The sequence below is a fragment of the Scheffersomyces spartinae genome (assembly GCF_019049425.1).
Source record: "Scheffersomyces spartinae strain ARV_011 chromosome Unknown scaffold_17, whole genome shotgun sequence".
NCBI lineage: Eukaryota > Fungi > Ascomycota > Pichiomycetes > Serinales > Debaryomycetaceae > Lizanozyma > Lizanozyma spartinae.
In genome coordinates, this window is record NW_025065064.1 from 218,920 (window position 1) to 236,006 (window position 17,087).

At 37.8% G+C, this 17,087-nt stretch overlaps 10 protein-coding genes across 10 annotated transcripts; 8 read left to right on the plus strand and 2 right to left on the minus strand.

Annotated features, from left to right (window-relative positions):
• Window positions 1-330: 330 nt before the first annotated feature.
• MNN21 (alpha-1,2-mannosyltransferase MNN2) lies at window positions 331-2,238 on the plus strand (the record flags this gene model as incomplete). The annotated part of the gene is made up of 1 exon (XM_043192459.1): window positions 331-2,238. One exon carries the CDS (start codon window positions 331-333, stop codon window positions 2,236-2,238), a length of 1,908 nt encoding a protein of 635 aa, XP_043048123.1.
• Window positions 2,239-2,499: 261 nt separating this feature from the next.
• AP1S1 (uncharacterized protein) lies at window positions 2,500-2,961 on the plus strand (the record flags this gene model as incomplete). The annotated part of the gene is made up of 1 exon (XM_043192460.1): window positions 2,500-2,961. The coding sequence occupies one exon, from the start codon at window positions 2,500-2,502 to the stop codon at window positions 2,959-2,961; it is 462 nt and encodes a 153-aa protein (XP_043048124.1).
• A 237-nt stretch (window positions 2,962-3,198) lies between these two features.
• DBP10 (putative ATP-dependent RNA helicase) lies at window positions 3,199-6,078 on the plus strand (the record flags this gene model as incomplete). Its single annotated transcript, XM_043192461.1, has 1 exon — window positions 3,199-6,078. One exon carries the CDS (start codon window positions 3,199-3,201, stop codon window positions 6,076-6,078), a length of 2,880 nt encoding a protein of 959 aa, XP_043048125.1.
• Window positions 6,079-6,160: 82 nt separating this feature from the next.
• KQ657_001676 (uncharacterized protein) lies at window positions 6,161-7,831 on the minus strand (the record flags this gene model as incomplete). The annotated part of the gene is made up of 1 exon (XM_043192462.1): window positions 6,161-7,831. One exon carries the CDS (start codon window positions 7,829-7,831, stop codon window positions 6,161-6,163), a length of 1,671 nt encoding a protein of 556 aa, XP_043048126.1.
• A 1,101-nt stretch (window positions 7,832-8,932) lies between these two features.
• KQ657_001677 (tRNA (guanine-N2-)-methyltransferase) lies at window positions 8,933-10,252 on the plus strand (the record flags this gene model as incomplete). The annotated part of the gene is made up of 1 exon (XM_043192463.1): window positions 8,933-10,252. The coding sequence occupies one exon, from the start codon at window positions 8,933-8,935 to the stop codon at window positions 10,250-10,252; it is 1,320 nt and encodes a 439-aa protein (XP_043048127.1).
• Window positions 10,253-10,789: 537 nt separating this feature from the next.
• Window positions 10,790-11,860, plus strand: THI4 (thiamine thiazole synthase; the record flags this gene model as incomplete). Its single annotated transcript, XM_043192464.1, has 1 exon — window positions 10,790-11,860. One exon carries the CDS (start codon window positions 10,790-10,792, stop codon window positions 11,858-11,860), a length of 1,071 nt encoding a protein of 356 aa, XP_043048128.1.
• A 356-nt stretch (window positions 11,861-12,216) lies between these two features.
• KQ657_001679 (tubulin-binding prefolding complex subunit) lies at window positions 12,217-12,878 on the plus strand (the record flags this gene model as incomplete). Its single annotated transcript, XM_043192465.1, has 2 exons — window positions 12,217-12,233; window positions 12,290-12,878. The coding sequence occupies 2 exons, from the start codon at window positions 12,217-12,219 to the stop codon at window positions 12,876-12,878; spliced, it is 606 nt and encodes a 201-aa protein (XP_043048129.1).
• Window positions 12,879-12,917: 39 nt separating this feature from the next.
• KQ657_001680 (uncharacterized protein) lies at window positions 12,918-14,063 on the minus strand (the record flags this gene model as incomplete). The annotated part of the gene is made up of 1 exon (XM_043192466.1): window positions 12,918-14,063. One exon carries the CDS (start codon window positions 14,061-14,063, stop codon window positions 12,918-12,920), a length of 1,146 nt encoding a protein of 381 aa, XP_043048130.1.
• A 358-nt stretch (window positions 14,064-14,421) lies between these two features.
• On the plus strand, window positions 14,422-15,560 carry RPL18 (60S ribosomal protein eL18; the record flags this gene model as incomplete). Its single annotated transcript, XM_043192467.1, has 2 exons — window positions 14,422-14,533; window positions 15,112-15,560. 2 exons carry the CDS (start codon window positions 14,422-14,424, stop codon window positions 15,558-15,560), a joined length of 561 nt encoding a protein of 186 aa, XP_043048131.1.
• Window positions 15,561-16,204: 644 nt separating this feature from the next.
• RPS19A (40S ribosomal protein eS19) lies at window positions 16,205-16,972 on the plus strand (the record flags this gene model as incomplete). Its single annotated transcript, XM_043192468.1, has 2 exons — window positions 16,205-16,224; window positions 16,558-16,972. 2 exons carry the CDS (start codon window positions 16,205-16,207, stop codon window positions 16,970-16,972), a joined length of 435 nt encoding a protein of 144 aa, XP_043048132.1.
• Between the last annotated feature and the right edge of the window lie 115 nt (window positions 16,973-17,087).

Here is a 17,087-nt window from a genome sequence, read left to right on the forward strand (position 1 = left end):
TGTTGATCTCACTCAACGTACAACGCATTCTTTCATAAATACATACTTTGGGACACCATACATACTATGGGATACAATACATACCATTGTTGTTAATAAGTTAATACTGCAACTTATACCACTGCGATAGATTCCAGTAGTAGCTTTTGTATACGCAGTGAGTACCGACTTTTTGGTTATTATTATTGTTGTTTGTTGTCTGTCTATTTTCAGCAAGTTCATGGAATTTTTCAAATCTACTTCTCCTTAAGACGCAGTTGTCATTTTGAACGTCCTACACATTCATTCTGATATATATTCATTTTGATACGTTCATTAACATAATATCCCATGAACCCATTCATATTTATAAGACTGTTCAGGCGAAGACACAAGTTGTCTCTATACACTGCTATAGGAATAATAATTGTGTTGGCATATCTTGGAATTGGATCACTTTTCCTCACATCTGAAGAGGGCCAAACACGTCTAGGATCAACCAAATCATTAATTACCAATCCTGCTGATACTGAAAATTGGTGGGAATGGTTCTCTTTAGGATCATTGGTTCCCCTGTACTTTAAAGAGTCTCCCACATTAATTTCTCCAGCAGTGAGAGGACCTTCCATTAGCATAAACCAACAAATTCTTAAGGAATTAGGTCAAACTCCTCCATTAAAGGAAATGACAAATAAAAGAGCCAAAATAGATTTCATAAAGGCAAATTACTTGAAAACTGATCCAGATTATGAACGTTTAAGAAAAGTTCATTTATTCCATGAAAGCATATTCACAACTCTTGATGAAGGGAAACCTGATATTCCTCCTTTAGATTCCTATGCATCATCTGAGCGTATTTATCATGCTCGGTACAACACCTTGGCTGATGAAAAAAACTCCGAAGATCCAATATTCACTAATGAATATTTAGGAAAGTTTCTTCAATTATCGGATGAAGTAATGGCAGAAATGATAAGATCTCATAAATATGTACGAGATAATTTGCCCAATAAAGCTCCTAAGGGGTTATATGCAAATGATGGGATTGTTTATGTCGGAGGTGGCGGGTTCAATTGGTTGACTTTACTTTCAATCAAATCACTTCGTTCGATGGGTTCAACATTACCAGTGGAAGTGCTTATTCCTAAATTAAATGAATATGAATTGGATTTTTGTGAACGGGTACTTCCTGCTTTCAATGCAAAATGTATATTCCTTCCGCAAAGGCTTTATGATATCGATAGTGAAGAAGAATCAGTTATTAAAAAATTCTCCTTTAAAGGTTATCAATATAAACCTCTTGCCATATTATTATCATCATTTGAAAATGTTCTATTGTTAGATAGTGATAATATTCCTGTTCATTCACCAGATAGATTATTTTCCCTGGAACCTTTCAAATCAAAGGGATTCATTGTGTGGCCTGATTTTTGGCGTAGAGCTACTTCTCCAAGTTTTTATGATATTGCAGGAATGACTGTGTCTCCAAAGCTTTTTAATCAAGAATATGATGAAGTTAAAGGAATTTATAATATTTTTAAGCCTTCTTCATCAGACAAACAGATTCCACTTCATTTATTTAAAGGTACAATTCCAGATCCAACTTCTGAATCCGGACAATTGATGATTTCAAAGAAAACACATATGAAACCATTACTTTTAGCTCTTTACTATAATCTTTATGGACCTTCATATTTCTATCCCTTATTTTCTCAAGGATCCGATGGAGAAGGTGATAAGGAAACATTTTTAGCAGCAACCTTTGTTTTAGGTAAACCATTTTATCAAGTTTCCAAATTTTTGAATGCCATGGGATACATTGATATACGGCAAGACTTTGTTGGAACAGGAATGGGACAATATGACCCCGTTGAAGATTACCTTTCACTCTCTTATAAGAAGAAGAATATTCCAATTCCAACTTCATTAAGAGATATTGGATCTGGTCCAACTATTGAAGAATTCCCCAAGATTCTTTTTGTTCATGCCAATATACCCAAATTAAACCCTTGGACACTTAAAATAAACCGTCAAATCTTTAATGAAAAGGGTGAAAGATTTAGATTGTATGGTACAGGAATGAAATTACGTACAGGGTATGATTTCGAAACTGTTCAATACATTAATATGAAGTTTTTACTATGTGAGTTGCACATTAACTTGGCAACTTTTGAGGACATAGACAGAAAGGAATTGTGTCGAGAAATTGTTACTCATTTGAATTTCCTCAAGTCAACTTCTAATACTCTTGAAAGATGAATGAAGAGGGTAATTATCGTCAAGCATTTATTAGATTATAATAATTAGAATTGCATATACTTAAACTGAAATATGTTTCAAAAGATTACGTAAGCAAATGATTACATAATTTTCTTTGTGTTCTCCGTGTTTGTTGTTCAAACAAATCAAGTAAAACAAATAGACACCACTACATTAACCTTCAAGAAAAGGATTAACCCGGAGACATACAACATCAGCGGAAGTGAGATATTGGTTTTAACTACATAGAATCCAAATACAATGGCAATTCATTTTCTATTTCTACTTTCAAGACAAGGAAAAATCAGACTTAACAAATGGTATCAAACCATATCTCAAAAAGAAAAGACTAAGGTAATGAGAGAACTTACAACACTTATACTTCTGAGAAGACCGAAGATGTGTAACGTGCTTGAATATAAGGATATTAAGGTTGTTTACCGGCGATATGCATCTCTTTTCTTTATTGTTGGATGTGATAGTGACGATAATGAATTACTCAGTTTGGAGATCATTCATAGATTTGTTGAATTGATGGATAAGATGTATGGCAATGTATGTGAATTAGATATCATTTTTGGATTTGAAAAGGCATATCATGTTCTTGATGAGTTGTTATTGGATGGGGTTGTACAGGAGTCTCTGAAGAAGGAAGTATTGAAGAAAGTTGCACAACAAGATGAATTAGAGAACATGGATGAATTTGAGAACATAATGGTATAATAACAGGGTATATATATTTGTATAGATAAGACCCCTATATATTAATATATATGAAAAGATAGATAAACATCAATGTATGTATAGTGACTAAGAATCAGTATAGTGTAGACTGTATACTGGTACAATGCAACAGTCTATTTATATACAGTCCGCTTTTGAGGGCTCATCTCATTAAGTTTTCTGGTTGAATATAAAGTACATTTCATCTCATCCTTACTACTTTCAACACTTATCATTATGTCGTCCGATGAAGAAGACTACGACATTGCCGGCTCATTGGCAGTTAATGCTGAAGATTCTGATTATTCTGATTCTGAGTCCGATAATGACAATCAAGAATTTAAAGACATTATACTGAGTGATAATGAAGAAGAGGAAGAGGAACAAGAACAACCCCAAAAGAAGAAACAAAAGAAAGAAACAAAGACAGCAAAACCCAAGTCTACAGTCAAGCCTGAAGCGTTCCCCAATTTGGAACTCAGTGACGATGAAGAAGACGATAAATCATTCAAGGCCACCACGGACGCATTATTCCTTAATAATCCTGAAGTTAAAAAGGCAAAGAGTGGTACTTTCAAATCCTTTGGACTCTCACAGAACATCCTCAGGAACATTGCCAAAAGAGGATACAAGAACCCTACCCCCATTCAAAGAAAGTCGATTCCATTACTTATGGAAGGTAGAGATGTTGTTGGGATGGCCCGTACCGGTTCTGGTAAAACTGCTGCATTTACATTACCAGTGGTTGATAAATTACGACAACATTCTGCCAAAGTTGGTATTCGTGCATTAATTCTTTCACCCTCAAGAGAATTGGCCTTGCAAACGTATAAACAAGTTAAAGATTTCTCCAAGGGAACAGATTTAAGAAGTGTAGTGTTAATTGGTGGTGATTCTTTAGAAGATCAATTTCAAATGATGATGAATAACCCAGATATTGTGGTTGCTACTCCAGGTAGATTTTTACATTTGAAGGTGGAAATGGAATTAGATTTAAAGACCATTGAATTTGCAGTTTTCGATGAAGCAGATAGATTATTTGAAATGGGGTTTGCTGAACAATTGAATGAATTGATTGCGTCGATGCCAACTTCAAGGCAATCGCTTTTATTTTCCGCAACGTTACCTCGAACTTTAGTTGATTTTGCTAAAGCTGGGTTGGTGAACCCCGTTTTAGTCAGATTAGATGCTGAATCCAAGATTTCAGATGAGTTGGAAATGGCCTTCTTCACCACAAAGAAAAACGAAAGAGAAGCAAACTTGTTATACATTTTACAGAATATGATAAAGGTTCCTATTGCGACCTCTGAAGATCTCAAGAAGTTGAAAGAATTTGATGGAGAAAACGATGACTCTGATCCAGACAACAACGACGATGGCAATGACGATAAGAACAAGAAGACTATGAAAAGAAAAAGATTCACCAAACGTTTCAACTTACCCCCAGCCAACGTTTTACCCTCACCTTATTCTACTATTGTATTTGTCCCCACAAAACATCATGTTGAATACATTACAGCCTTGCTTAAGGACGCTGGGTATTTGGTGTCATATATTTACGGTACGCTTGATCAACACGCCAGAAAAAGTCAGCTTTATCAATTTCGGGCCGGTCTTACCAACGTACTTGTTGTTACCGATGTGGCCGCAAGAGGTATTGATATCCCCGTTTTAGCTTATGTAATCAACTTTTCCCTCCCGGCATCATCCAAGATCTTCATCCATAGAGTTGGTAGAACGGCTAGAGCCGGGAACAAAGGTTGGGCGTATCTGATTGTCAACGAGAAGGAGCTTCCATATCTTTTAGATTTGGAGTTGTTTTTAGGGAAGAAGGTGTTGTTAACTTCTATGCATGAAGCCAAATGTGAACTCTTAAAGGAAAGACAAGGCGATCAATATGTGGAGCCCAAAGTGTCATATACTGACAGATTGGTTTTAGGGTCTGTACCTCGGCTTCAATTAGAGAACTGTCAAGAGCTATACGATAATTTGTTGGCCAATAACTACGAGTTAAGTGTGATCAAGGATGTTTCTTTGAAGGGTGAGAAATTGTATCAAAGAACGAGACAGCCTGCATCTCAAGAGTCCGTCAAAAGGACCAAGGAGTTGATTGGTACGGGGACTTGGGATGAACAACATTTGCTTTTTGGAGCCAACCTTGAAAAGGAGAAGGACAAGTTTTTGGCCAAATTAATGAATAGAAACGTGAAGGAAACGGTGTTTGAATTCAAGCATAAAGGTCGTGAAAGAGAAGAAAATAGTATGGCTGAATTCATGCAACGAAGAAGAAGACAACTTGCACCCATTCAAAGAAAGGCCAAAGAACGTAAGGATTTATTAGATAAAGAAAGACAAGCTGGTTTGGTCCATGGGATTGAAGAAGAAGTACTAAAAGGAGATTCCAGTGAAGTTGGATATTCCACTACTACCAGAGTTGGTGGTGAGAACCTTGATGAAGAAGAATTACAACAGACATTTGAAGATGGTGATAGTGTATTAAACAAGAAGAAGAACAATAACGCTTCTAAGTCGTATAGAGATCCTCAGTTCTACATGAGTCATTATGCTCCTACATCTGTGATTCAAGATCAACAGCTTTCATTGGCTACTTCATTTGCCAATAGTGCGGCATCTGCCACTTTTGATTTAGACAACGATGAGAAGATGAGAGGCAACAAACAAGTCATGCAATGGGATAGAAAGAAGGGTAAATATGTCAATTCTCTTTCCACTGACAAGAAATATATCATCAGTGAAAATGGGCAAAGAATCCCTGCATCTTTCAGATCTGGTAAGTTTGATGATTGGAAGAAGCAAAGAAACTTACAACCAGCTAAGGCTGGATCTTTGGAACCGAACAATGACAAGAATGGTAATAAGAGGTTTAAGCATAAAAAAGTGGATGCTCCAAGATTACCGGATAAGTATAGAGATGATTTCCATAAGCAAAAGAAAAAGGTGGAGAAGGCTCTTGAATCTGGGGTTTCGGTAAAGGGTTACAACAGACCAGGTCAACGACAAGAATTGAAGACCACCGAACAAATCAGAAAGGATAGAGAATTGAAGGAGAAACGTAAAGCAAAGAACGCCAGGCCTTCAAGAAAGAAGAAGTATTAATTACATAGATAAATATTTAATTACAAACGGACTCATATCCATTGATTTATACATAATATACCTATGGAGCCTATTGATTTTCTCAAGGTCTTCTTCCTCTACTGTACGGATGATATCCTTTACTTCTGTTGTAATGACCACCTCTGCCTCTTGAACCACCTGATGGTCCAGAAGGTGGAGCTCTTCTGGGACCCTTTGGCAAATTCAACCGTCTTGGCTCTTGGAAATCTCTATTTCCACTACGACGAGAATCAACATCGGCATCTCCTCCATCTGGTTGCTGTTGTTGTTTTTGTTCATTTTCCGATTGCTTGGCTGCTTGTTGTTGAGGATTCAAAGGTGCAGCTTCTCCGGACCCAGTGGTTTGCAGTGGCAGTTGTGGTTGGCCATCTTGTGGTTGACCACCGGCTGCGGCTACTGCTTGTTGATACATATACCATTGTTGCATTCTTTGCCAATAAGCTTGCATTTCTGGTGTCATGTTTTGTCCATAAGCAGCCATCCCTTGTGGATAACTGCCTTGTCCATATTGACCACCATATCCTCCTGCTGCTGCCGCTGCTCCATAAGCAGCATACAGTTGAGCTTGTTGGGCTTGTTGGGCTTGTTGCATTTGATTTTGTTGATGTTGACCTCTGGGTTCAGCTCTCTTAACTTCCATGGCTTTTCCCTTTAAATTCAAATACTTGTTAACGGTAACTCTATCTACGGCAGCTGGAGAATCATATGTAATAAAACCAAACCCTCTTGATCTACCAGTATCTTTATCTATCATTAATTGGGCATCAATGATGCTTCCAAATTGTGAAAAGAATTCATTGAACTCTTGTTCAGTAACCATTGGATCAATACCACCTACAAAGATCTTACCGACTTTGTCTTGTTCTTCTCTTGCAATGGCTCTTTTAGGGTCAATCAATTTCCCATCAAGAACATGTGTTTCAGCTATCACTTTATCAACTGAGCCAGGCTCTCTAAATGTTAAAAATCCAAACCCTCTTGATCTACCAGTACTTGCATCTCTCATAATAGTATGATCCAATACTTCACCAAACTTGGAAAAATATTCAACCAATCCTTGTTCCGTAGTATCCCAATTAAGACCACCAATAAACATTTTACCAGATTCTTTACCCATGTTTGATGGAGGCATAACTGATGGAGGTGGTGGTGGAGCGTTACCAGGATCTTGAGGCATTGGAGGCATTCCAGGTAATGATGCAGCACCACCTGTACCACCACCTCCTCCTTGAAACATTGATTGCTGTTGTTGTTGGAATTGTTGAAATTGTTGGAACGATAATTGCATTTCTGGAGTCATTTGCATGAATTGACCAGCTTGCAGAGAATCCATGCTACCACCTGGTGGAGGTAAACCTCCAGAAGCAGATTGTGGAGTACCAGCACCCATTGAATTAGGAGTACCTGGTAAGAAAGCAGCAGTAGCATTGGAATTGGAAAAGGTGTTTTCCCCCGAACCTTCTGGGGCAGCATTGCTACCATTATTTGACCCTTCCGAGACAGTAGGATTGGAAGTAGAGGAAGTTTCAGGACCAGCAGTACCAGCAGTATCGACAGCAGCACCAGCAGCACCAGCAGCTTTAGAATCAGTAGCAGTAGTAGTAGTGGTTTTAGTAGATCCACTAGCCAGGGACTCTGATTCATTTACAGGTTGTTTGGACTCTGTATTCGCATTAGTATCATCATCATAAAGGTCATCGAAGAGAGCCTCATCGTCGTCGTACGAAGACATGATCTTATATAGAAAAGACTAAACTATTTTAGTACAGTTAGGTTACCCAAATGTATGGAACAACACACTGTTAGGAAGTAAGGTGATTTTCTATTGAAGTTATGTGAATACGGAAATGTATAACTAACTAAACAAAGTTATGTATATTTTCGACACTTAATCTGTTAGGGTGGACAAACACAAATATAACAAGCAGAAAAAGGAATGAAAGAACCCAAAGACTTTCTTTCAAAATTATTACACCCTTCAATTGTCGCCTAATCAACAACTACTTATTGGAGTTCAGATAATAAACAACTATGTGGTGGCTGTCATTAATTACAAGTGGTAAATTTTGTTCGATGTATCAAATTTGTTCCGTTGCCGCTGTCCGTACGTCCGGGTAACCTTTTCGCGAAAATGGTCGTGCAAAGAATAATACCTTTCATATATAATCTACTATCTGTCCGGTGTAAAATTAGATTAGCATACTCTGACCATAATTGTAATTACAAATATCTCATTTTAAGGCTGGGGAGAATAATAGGATATTATGTTGGAAACAACCAAATGAGGTTGCTATGTAAAAAAAAAAAAGAATTAAAAAAAAGGAAGAATTGCGTCCTTCACTGGAACATTGTCTCCGACAAGGTCTTGTGGATTATGTAATTCACTAAAAATAAGTTTAGAGATTGCAAATATTTATTTCCATAACTTGAAGCTCAACTACAGTAATTGTGGTTTGCATATCTAAACTAATGTCTTTGTGAATCTTCACGTCATTGGGTAGGAGGGGCCATACATTACTATGAAGGTGTGGGAGTTGCAAGGTGGTTTCATAAAACAAGTAATAGTTCTTATGTAAGGATTGCAATTTTATGATAACGTCCAAGTATACGGAAAAAAGTACTGCTCTAATTAACACACAATTTTCTATATACAACTAAGGTCTTCCATTATTTCTAGATACTAGTTGTATATATACCAGTTAAAGAGTATACCAATTCACTATATATGGTAGCGCGGCATGATTTTTTAATCAAGTTATGCGATGACTTGAGCCAACTCATCTTCTAACATTACTATTATACTCATTAATATCATCATTGAGTTTCTTACAACATGAAGGATTATTTGATATATTTTGCTCAGGCATATCCGAATTTCCGTCGAGCGGAGTTAGAATCGTTAGCAGATCTTTACAATATTCCATTAGATCTCTCTCATCACGATGAAGCTTCACCATTCATTATTGTTCAACTTGAGAATGATCATCAAGCCAAACAGCTTCTCGCCCGTTCGATCCTCAGCAGAGGTATATATGAGCTCTATGGTCAAGGTGAGAGCATAGATAAAATCCATGAACAAATCAAAGCTCTGAATGAGAAGCTTGATGCTATTAGACACTGGAATCAAGCATCCTTTAAATTCGATTTCATAGGCTACATGGGAGGACGCAGCAACACCACCAAAGTTGATATCATCAACCTGTTCAGATATTTGCCATTAGAAGGTAAAATCCAAATGAAAAACCCGGATCAAGTATTCACAGTCTTAGAAGAGTATGTGAGAGAAGAAGAACTGAAACAAACCATTCCTGTTACTGTGTGGTTTGGTAGGCAAATACAATTGAGTGCTAGGGTTAATAATATCCTTGATAAATATGATTTGAAACAAAGAAAATACATTGGTACCACGTCTTTTGAAGCGGAACTTTCCTTAGTCACTTGTAATATAGGACAAGTTGCACCAGGAAAGCTTGTATATGATCCGTTTGCAGGTACTGGGTCATTTCTCGTTGCTGCTGCTGAGTTTGGGGGGTACCCCTTAGGTTCGGATATAGACATCCGTATACTTAGAGGCAATGGTAAGGATCGTGACATCCGAGCTAATTTCAACCAATATAATACGCTGTCACAGTTTGTGGATGTACTTACAATGGACTTTACTCATTCGGCACTTAGAAACGACATTGGTATACAATGTATTGTATGTGATCCACCATATGGAGTTCGCGAAGGTTTAAAGGTATGTGGAGCCAAAGACCCTGAAAGAGCAGCAGGAAGAGAAAAGATAGTTATTGATGGAGAATTGGCTCATCTTAAACGAGATTTCATTCAGCCAAAGAAACCTTATGATTTGGCCAACTTATTGGCTGATTTGCTTGAATTTTCAGCAAACACTCTTCCAATTGGAGGTAGGTTGGCGTTCTGGATGCCCACAGCCAATGATGACTTTGAGCCTCATCTTGTACCTCAACATCAACAGTTACGATTAGTGTACAATCTAGAACAAGAATTCAACAAATGGTCTCGTCGATTATTAGTGTATACGAAGGAAGACTCGGAATATGAAGGCGTCACATCGAATGGGCTTAAAATGCATAATATCCGAAACTTTAGAGAACGGTATTTCCATAGTTTCAGTGATGATAGTAGATAATAATATTACGTAATAGACAATGTAATACAACAACATGGATGGAATGGAATGGAATGATCGGCCTGCAAGACACCCCAACACCATCACCACAACAACGTCTGTACGGATTAAGTTGCTCAAGGTATGGACCTTTATTAACATAATTGCTATCACCAAACACGACCAGGGTACCTTTTGGATTCTTAAGCGTATTGATCGTGCGTTAACCAGATGTAGTATTCAGTTACAGGGACTTGCAGTGCGAGATTAGAAAAAGATAAAGGCACATTTTGCACCCAGTAATGACTATCAAATCACCTACGGCTATTTTGTTGGGGTACGAGAGACTTAGTAAGGAGAGAGGATCACAAATAGAGTGGACGTTCAAGTGCATACTAGTGGGGGGTAAATCAATTAAAAATTAAAGGAGGCGAGAAAAGGAGTCAAAAGTCACTTGCCGTCGCTCATATATAAAGGGATCTAATTAACTTTATTTAATTTAGAATAATTTTTCTACTACCATCAATAATTATATTATTTCAATAACTTGCTTTAAAAATGGCTCCTCCTCCACCAACTCTTACTCAAACTGAAACTGTTGCATCTCAAGGGTTCACCCTTCTGGTTTCCGGTACTCCTCAAATCAACATGCAAGCATCTGCTGGTGTAACCAACAGTGCTGATGTTCATTTTGCTGATTGGAATTCCTTCAAGTTTGCTCCTATTAGAGAATCTGTTGTTTCCAGAGCCATGACTAAAAGATACTTTGCTGACATGGACAAATACGCTGAGTCTGATGTTGTTATCATTGGTGGTGGATCTGCTGGATTGTCTGCTGCTTATACTTTAGCCAAGTCTAGACCTGACTTGAAGATTGCCATTGTTGAAGCATCTGTTGCCCCAGGTGGTGGATGTTGGTTAGGTGGACAATTGTTTTCCGCTATGGTTGTTAGAAAGCCCGGTAACGACTTTTTGGATGAAATTGATGTTCCTTATGAAGATGAAGGTGATTATGTCGTTGTCAGACATGCAGCTTTATTCATGTCTACATTGATGTCCAAAGTATTATCCTTCCCTAACGTTAAGTTGTTCAATGCTACTACTGCTGAAGATTTAATTACTAGAAGAGATGAAACAACTGGACAATTAAGAATTGCTGGTGTGGTTACCAACTGGACTTTGGTTGCTTTAAATCACCACACTCAATGTTGTATGGATCCTAATGTCATCAATGCCAACATTGTTATTTCCACTTCTGGTCACGATGGTTTAGGATTCCCAGCTACCTCTGCTCATGTTCTTGAAAAGGTTGTTGATCCAGCCACTGACTCCATTGTCAAGTTCGACTCTTTAACTCACGACACTCAAGAAGAAAAGGTTACAGGTAACAGTTTGAAATTAGGTGGTATGAGAGGTTTGGATATGAACAGAGCTGAAGATTCTATTGTCAAGGGTACCAGAGAAGTTATTCCTGGTTTAATCATTGGTGGTATGGAATTGGCTGAATTGGATGGTTCAAACAGAATGGGTCCAACTTTCGGTGCTATGCTTTTATCAGGTGTTAAGGCTGCTGAATCTGCTTTACATGCTTATGAATTGAGAAAGAAGGAAAACGCCTTGTCTAATTAAGTAGTTTGTATCCAATTTTTGTATGTATGGCAATAACATAATTTGACTATGAATAGGGAACATTACACACAAAAGACCACAATATATTTACCCTATACAATATCTTATCGGAATAAAGTGAACTATTCCACCGTATCAGAGGGCTATATCACATTACATTACAGCCTGTATTATCACCTTTCACCATATAGGTTCTTAGACGGCTGCTTATTGCAGTAACGAATAATATGGTAGCGCCGAGTCTTACTTGAGCTCATGTCGCACTGGGACTTTGTGTGACCTTCCTTCAATAAGTGATGAAAAATCAACCTTCAAACTCCACTACAACCATCATCATAACATCGACCAACACTACAATGGCTGAATTCTTGAAGTATGTGACACGTAATATTATGACTGCTTGATCCAAGTACTAACGAATGAGTCTAGACCCAAGAACACAAACCCTCGGGGAATCCCGGAAGCTCCCTTCATAGAGAAAGTTGACCAGATAATTAAAGATGGTGATAGCGATTTTGAACCATTAATGTCAGCGTTTCAAGAACGTCTACAACAATACAAATATATGGAATTATCCAAGCAACAGCAATTGGCGGATTTGAATGTGAAGATCCCCGACATTGAAAAGAATTTGGACATAATCGAATATTTAAAGCTAAAAAAGGATTCAGTTGATAATGATGATGGCGATGATAATAATATTATAGAGACTAACTATGAGCTCAATGATACCTTATATACTCGTGCTAGTATAAATGTTAACGATACTAACAGTGTATACCTTTGGTTGGGGGCACAGGTGATGTTGGAGTATCCTTTGGACGAAGCTGTTGAGTTACTTAAGAGTCGTTTGGAGAAAAACCAGCAACAGTTGACCAACGTTAAGGAAGACTTACAATTCTTAAAGGAAAACATCACCACTATGGAAGTCAATACTGCCAGATTGTATAATTGGGATGTGGAAAGAAGAAAGAAAGCAAAGGCTTCATCTGCTCCTCCAACAGTTAAAGCTTCATAGATAATACAATGCATCTGAATTAAGATCTATCCAGTAGTCTTATTGTCCTCTAAGAGTATCAAGGAATTGATTTCCTAAAGGTCTTATGGGTGTTTCAGCCCGGATTTGCAGAGCACGTTGTCTTTCTTCATCGAAGTCATCATCTAAATCATTCCCATCTTCGTCACCCCCGTTATCACTAGCTTCATCATCACCATCACCACCAGATACATTTGATCCTGTAGCTGCAATTCTAGAGGACTGATTACCAGCAGGAGATATACTACCACCAGCTCCCAATGTGGACACTTGTTGGTAACCACCCATTCTTCTACTTCTGCGTCGTATGTTTCTGGTGCCATTTAACACATTGGTGATTAGTTTTATAGGATTAACAAATAATTCAAATACCAACGATGGTAAGAGCCAATTCTTCGAACCAGGAAGAATATCTTGAGTGTGTAGCTTGCCTATAACAAGTCCAACAACACATGGGATCACTGATTGGAATCCATTGTTTAAAAAGAGTAAAGTATAAATCACGTGGATATGGAATTGATTTGTTAGGGTGATTTGTTTGGTTTTAGACATGGTGGGGACAGCATTACCATCATCGTTTAAATCAACTTCATTATCGGTTGTGGTACTTTCTATGTTTCCAGTAGCCTTTCTCGGTAACGAGAAGAGGATCTGGAAATAATACGAGATAGGAACAAACTTCCCATATGTCACATATAATGATGAAACAATCCCTAAAGGGCCAGGTGCAACTTGATTGAAGGTTGTAGGAGTATAATATGCATTATCATCAAGATTTGAACTCCATACTTTGTGGATCAAATATTTGACTCCATAAATCAGCAACTGTCCAACAGTCATCACTGTGAAGTTAAGTAACGCATTGTAAAACCAGAATAAACCTATTAAGGATAAATACTTTCGAGATCCATAGAACCTTTCTAAACTCTTAAACGTAAACCAAACAACTAATACAACAACAAGATCACTTTCATTGATAACTGCCAATTGATACACTAACAATCTCCAGTATTGGTTGTATACCACAATCAATGGATCTAGTGCCAATATCACATAAGGTTTCAGCTCGGTAATAGAAAGAAGTACGGCTGCTATAATGGTCACAACACATATGGACTTAGAAACAGGGGTATTCAGAAACCCTCTTATGGGAGTCAATTGAGCCATGATTTAGTAAAAGTCTGTAAATGTGGATTTTTAGAGTGGCACAATCACTTAACCCCACATTTCCTGAGTTATTAGTAGTGATAGTTATGTTGTTTGCCTTCGGGATAGATAATGTTTAGTTGATGATATTCTAGGGCTATATCCCTAGAAGCACGTGATTATCACACGAATCTATTTATTGTCGCATTTTCTGTATACGGCAATTGGTGTCCATCAGTTTCGCACCACACCATAACTTTGGACGAATCTTCTCTTCTCGAAAAATTTTCACCAATTACTTTATAAGATTGAAAATTTCCACATTAAATTATTACCCCATCACTCTTCTTGTTTAGTATCGCCAGACAATTTATTAAAAATGGGTAGAGATCACAGCACCAAGCAACACGCTAGAGTTTCTCACAGAACTGCTCCAAAGTCTGACAACGTCTACTTGAAGACTTTGGTCAAGTTGTACGCTTTCTTAGCTCGTATGTATTATTGAATTGATTGACTCAAGCTTAATAGATACTCCTTATTATGGTGTATGTTTTAAGTTGGGGTTAACTGTTAGATGAAGAAGACAATCAAAAGATGCACTCATGATACTCATGAGATATTGTGGAAGTGGATGAGCTATCAAGTTGATATCTTAATTTGCTTTCCACAAATATATTAATTGCCAGACGATTATTGAATGATTGTGATTGATTTGAATGGATATATCATACTAAACCATTTGGTGTCCTCGGCTCTGTTGTCGAGAATGGTCTCTGGAGATAGAGACAAGACTTTCTTGCGGACTATGGAGGTTGCTACTTTGTGTTAATCAGAGTAGTTTTGAGGAAGCCATTTAGGTGAATGATAATTGCATTTGAATAACCATTATCTAGTAAATGATTTGATTCTTTGCCAGATAGCAAGACAGAGTTGAAGTAACTCAACTTTGTATTGTTTGAGGAAAGATATATCTGCAAGTACATAAACATCAAGAACAGATGAGTGTTTATTGTGCGTCCCCTTCGAGCAGAATCCTGGAAACCTTTTTAAAATACTAACATTATTTTAGGTCGTACTGAAGCTCCATTCAACAAGGTTATCTTGAGATCTTTGTTCTTGTCTAAGATCAACAGACCTCCAGTTTCTGTTTCCAGAATTGCCCGTGCTTTGAAGCAAAAGGGTTCTGCTGAAAAGACCATTGTTGTTGTTGGTACCGTTACCGATGACAACAGATTATTGGCTTTCCCTAAGGCTACTGTCGCTGCTTTGAGATTCACTGCTGGTGCTAAGGCTACCATCTTGAAGGCTGGTGGTGAAGTTATCACTTTGGATCAATTGGCTTTGAGAGCTCCTAAGGGTCAAAACACCTTGATTGTTAGAGGTCCAAGAAACGCCAGAGAAGCTGTTAGACACTTTGGTATGGGTCCTCACAAGAACAAGGCTCCAAGAATCATGTCTAAGGGTAGAAAGTTCGAAAGAGCTAGAGGTAGACGGAGATCTAGAGGTTTCAAGGTTTAAATTGGTTAATTTAAACTTTGATATCTTTGGGTTAACAGTTACTCTATTTTGTAATATAGCATATGGAATAAATGATGATTATATTATATTAAGTAAGCATTTATGGGTTTTAATTAATACGATTAGTTGTAATCACTATAGTAGATCGATTGGGACACGACCTAAAATTGGCAAGGCAATTTAACGTAAGCCATAATAATATAAAGCGTAGATTATGTACTAAGCAACTTGGCACCATTGTTTACTGCAACGTAAAAGTGTTAGCTATTGTGTTTGTTCTATGATCAATGTAACAGCGTTAGATGTGTACCGTCCGTGCTGATCGTCACGTGATCTGTGACTGCTTTTTCCAAGTTTGGGGTAATTCTCATACCAGCAACTGTACATCTCATCATGTCTTGAGACCTTGTTATCTGCAGTGCCAAACGCTTATAGATCAAAAGTCGCGCACTCACAAACAAATGTCGCACTCAACCACAGAAGACCGCACCGCGACACAGTGAAGTGATGGAGGGTGATCCGGTACACAGCGTATGTGAGAAATTTTTTCGTCTTGGGTTTGGTGAAAAGTTATACCACAAGATATTACTGACCTTAGGTCTTTTGCTTTATACCCATATTATAGCACAGTAACGATAGACAAGATGCCAGGTGTTTCCGTTAGGTATGTGGATTAATGAAGACCTGCAACAGAGAGCGAATAGATCAACGAATGAGTGAATTAATACGTACCATGTTGATGATGCCAACGATCAACCAATTTTTCACTCCCATTAGAAAGATGAACAGCGTTTGAACCAAATTTGATCAAGATGAAGTCCATCCCTAAGGACTCGAGTAAACCATGACATCCATTCCACCGATGATACCGTAAAGTGTACAGTGAAATACAACTAGCTTTATGTCAAGATTTGATATACGACCCACTATAATCATTCGTTTAATGTTGTTCCTCTGCCATGCCTTTTCCATTCACTAATACTAACATTAATTCTAGAGACGTTCCAGCTCAAGACTTCATCAACGCTTACGCACAATTCTTGCAACGTCAAGGTAAGTTGGAAGTTCCCGGTTACGTTGACATTGTCAAGACTTCTGCCGGTAACGACTTGCCTCCTCAAGAATCTGAAACTTGGTTCTACAAGAGAGCTGCTTCTGTCGCCAGACACATTTACTTGAGAAAGCAAGTTGGTGTTGGTGCTTTGAACAAGTTATACGGTGGTGCCATCAACAGAGGCTTCAGACCTCACAAGCACGTTGACGCTTCTGGTTCTATCAACAGAAGAGTTGTCCAAGCTTTGGAAAAGATTGGTGTTCTTGAAATCTCCTCAAAGGGTGGTAGAAGAATCTCTGAAAATGGTCAAAGAGATTTGGATCGTATTGCTGCACAAACCTTGGAAGATGAAGAATAGATGATCTTTGTAACATATAATATTCCTTATATCTTTAATATATAAAATTAAAAGCATTATATTTGAATGGTGATTAAGTTGTGTAGTTGTGAAGCTGAGGCTGCTGGTATACTTA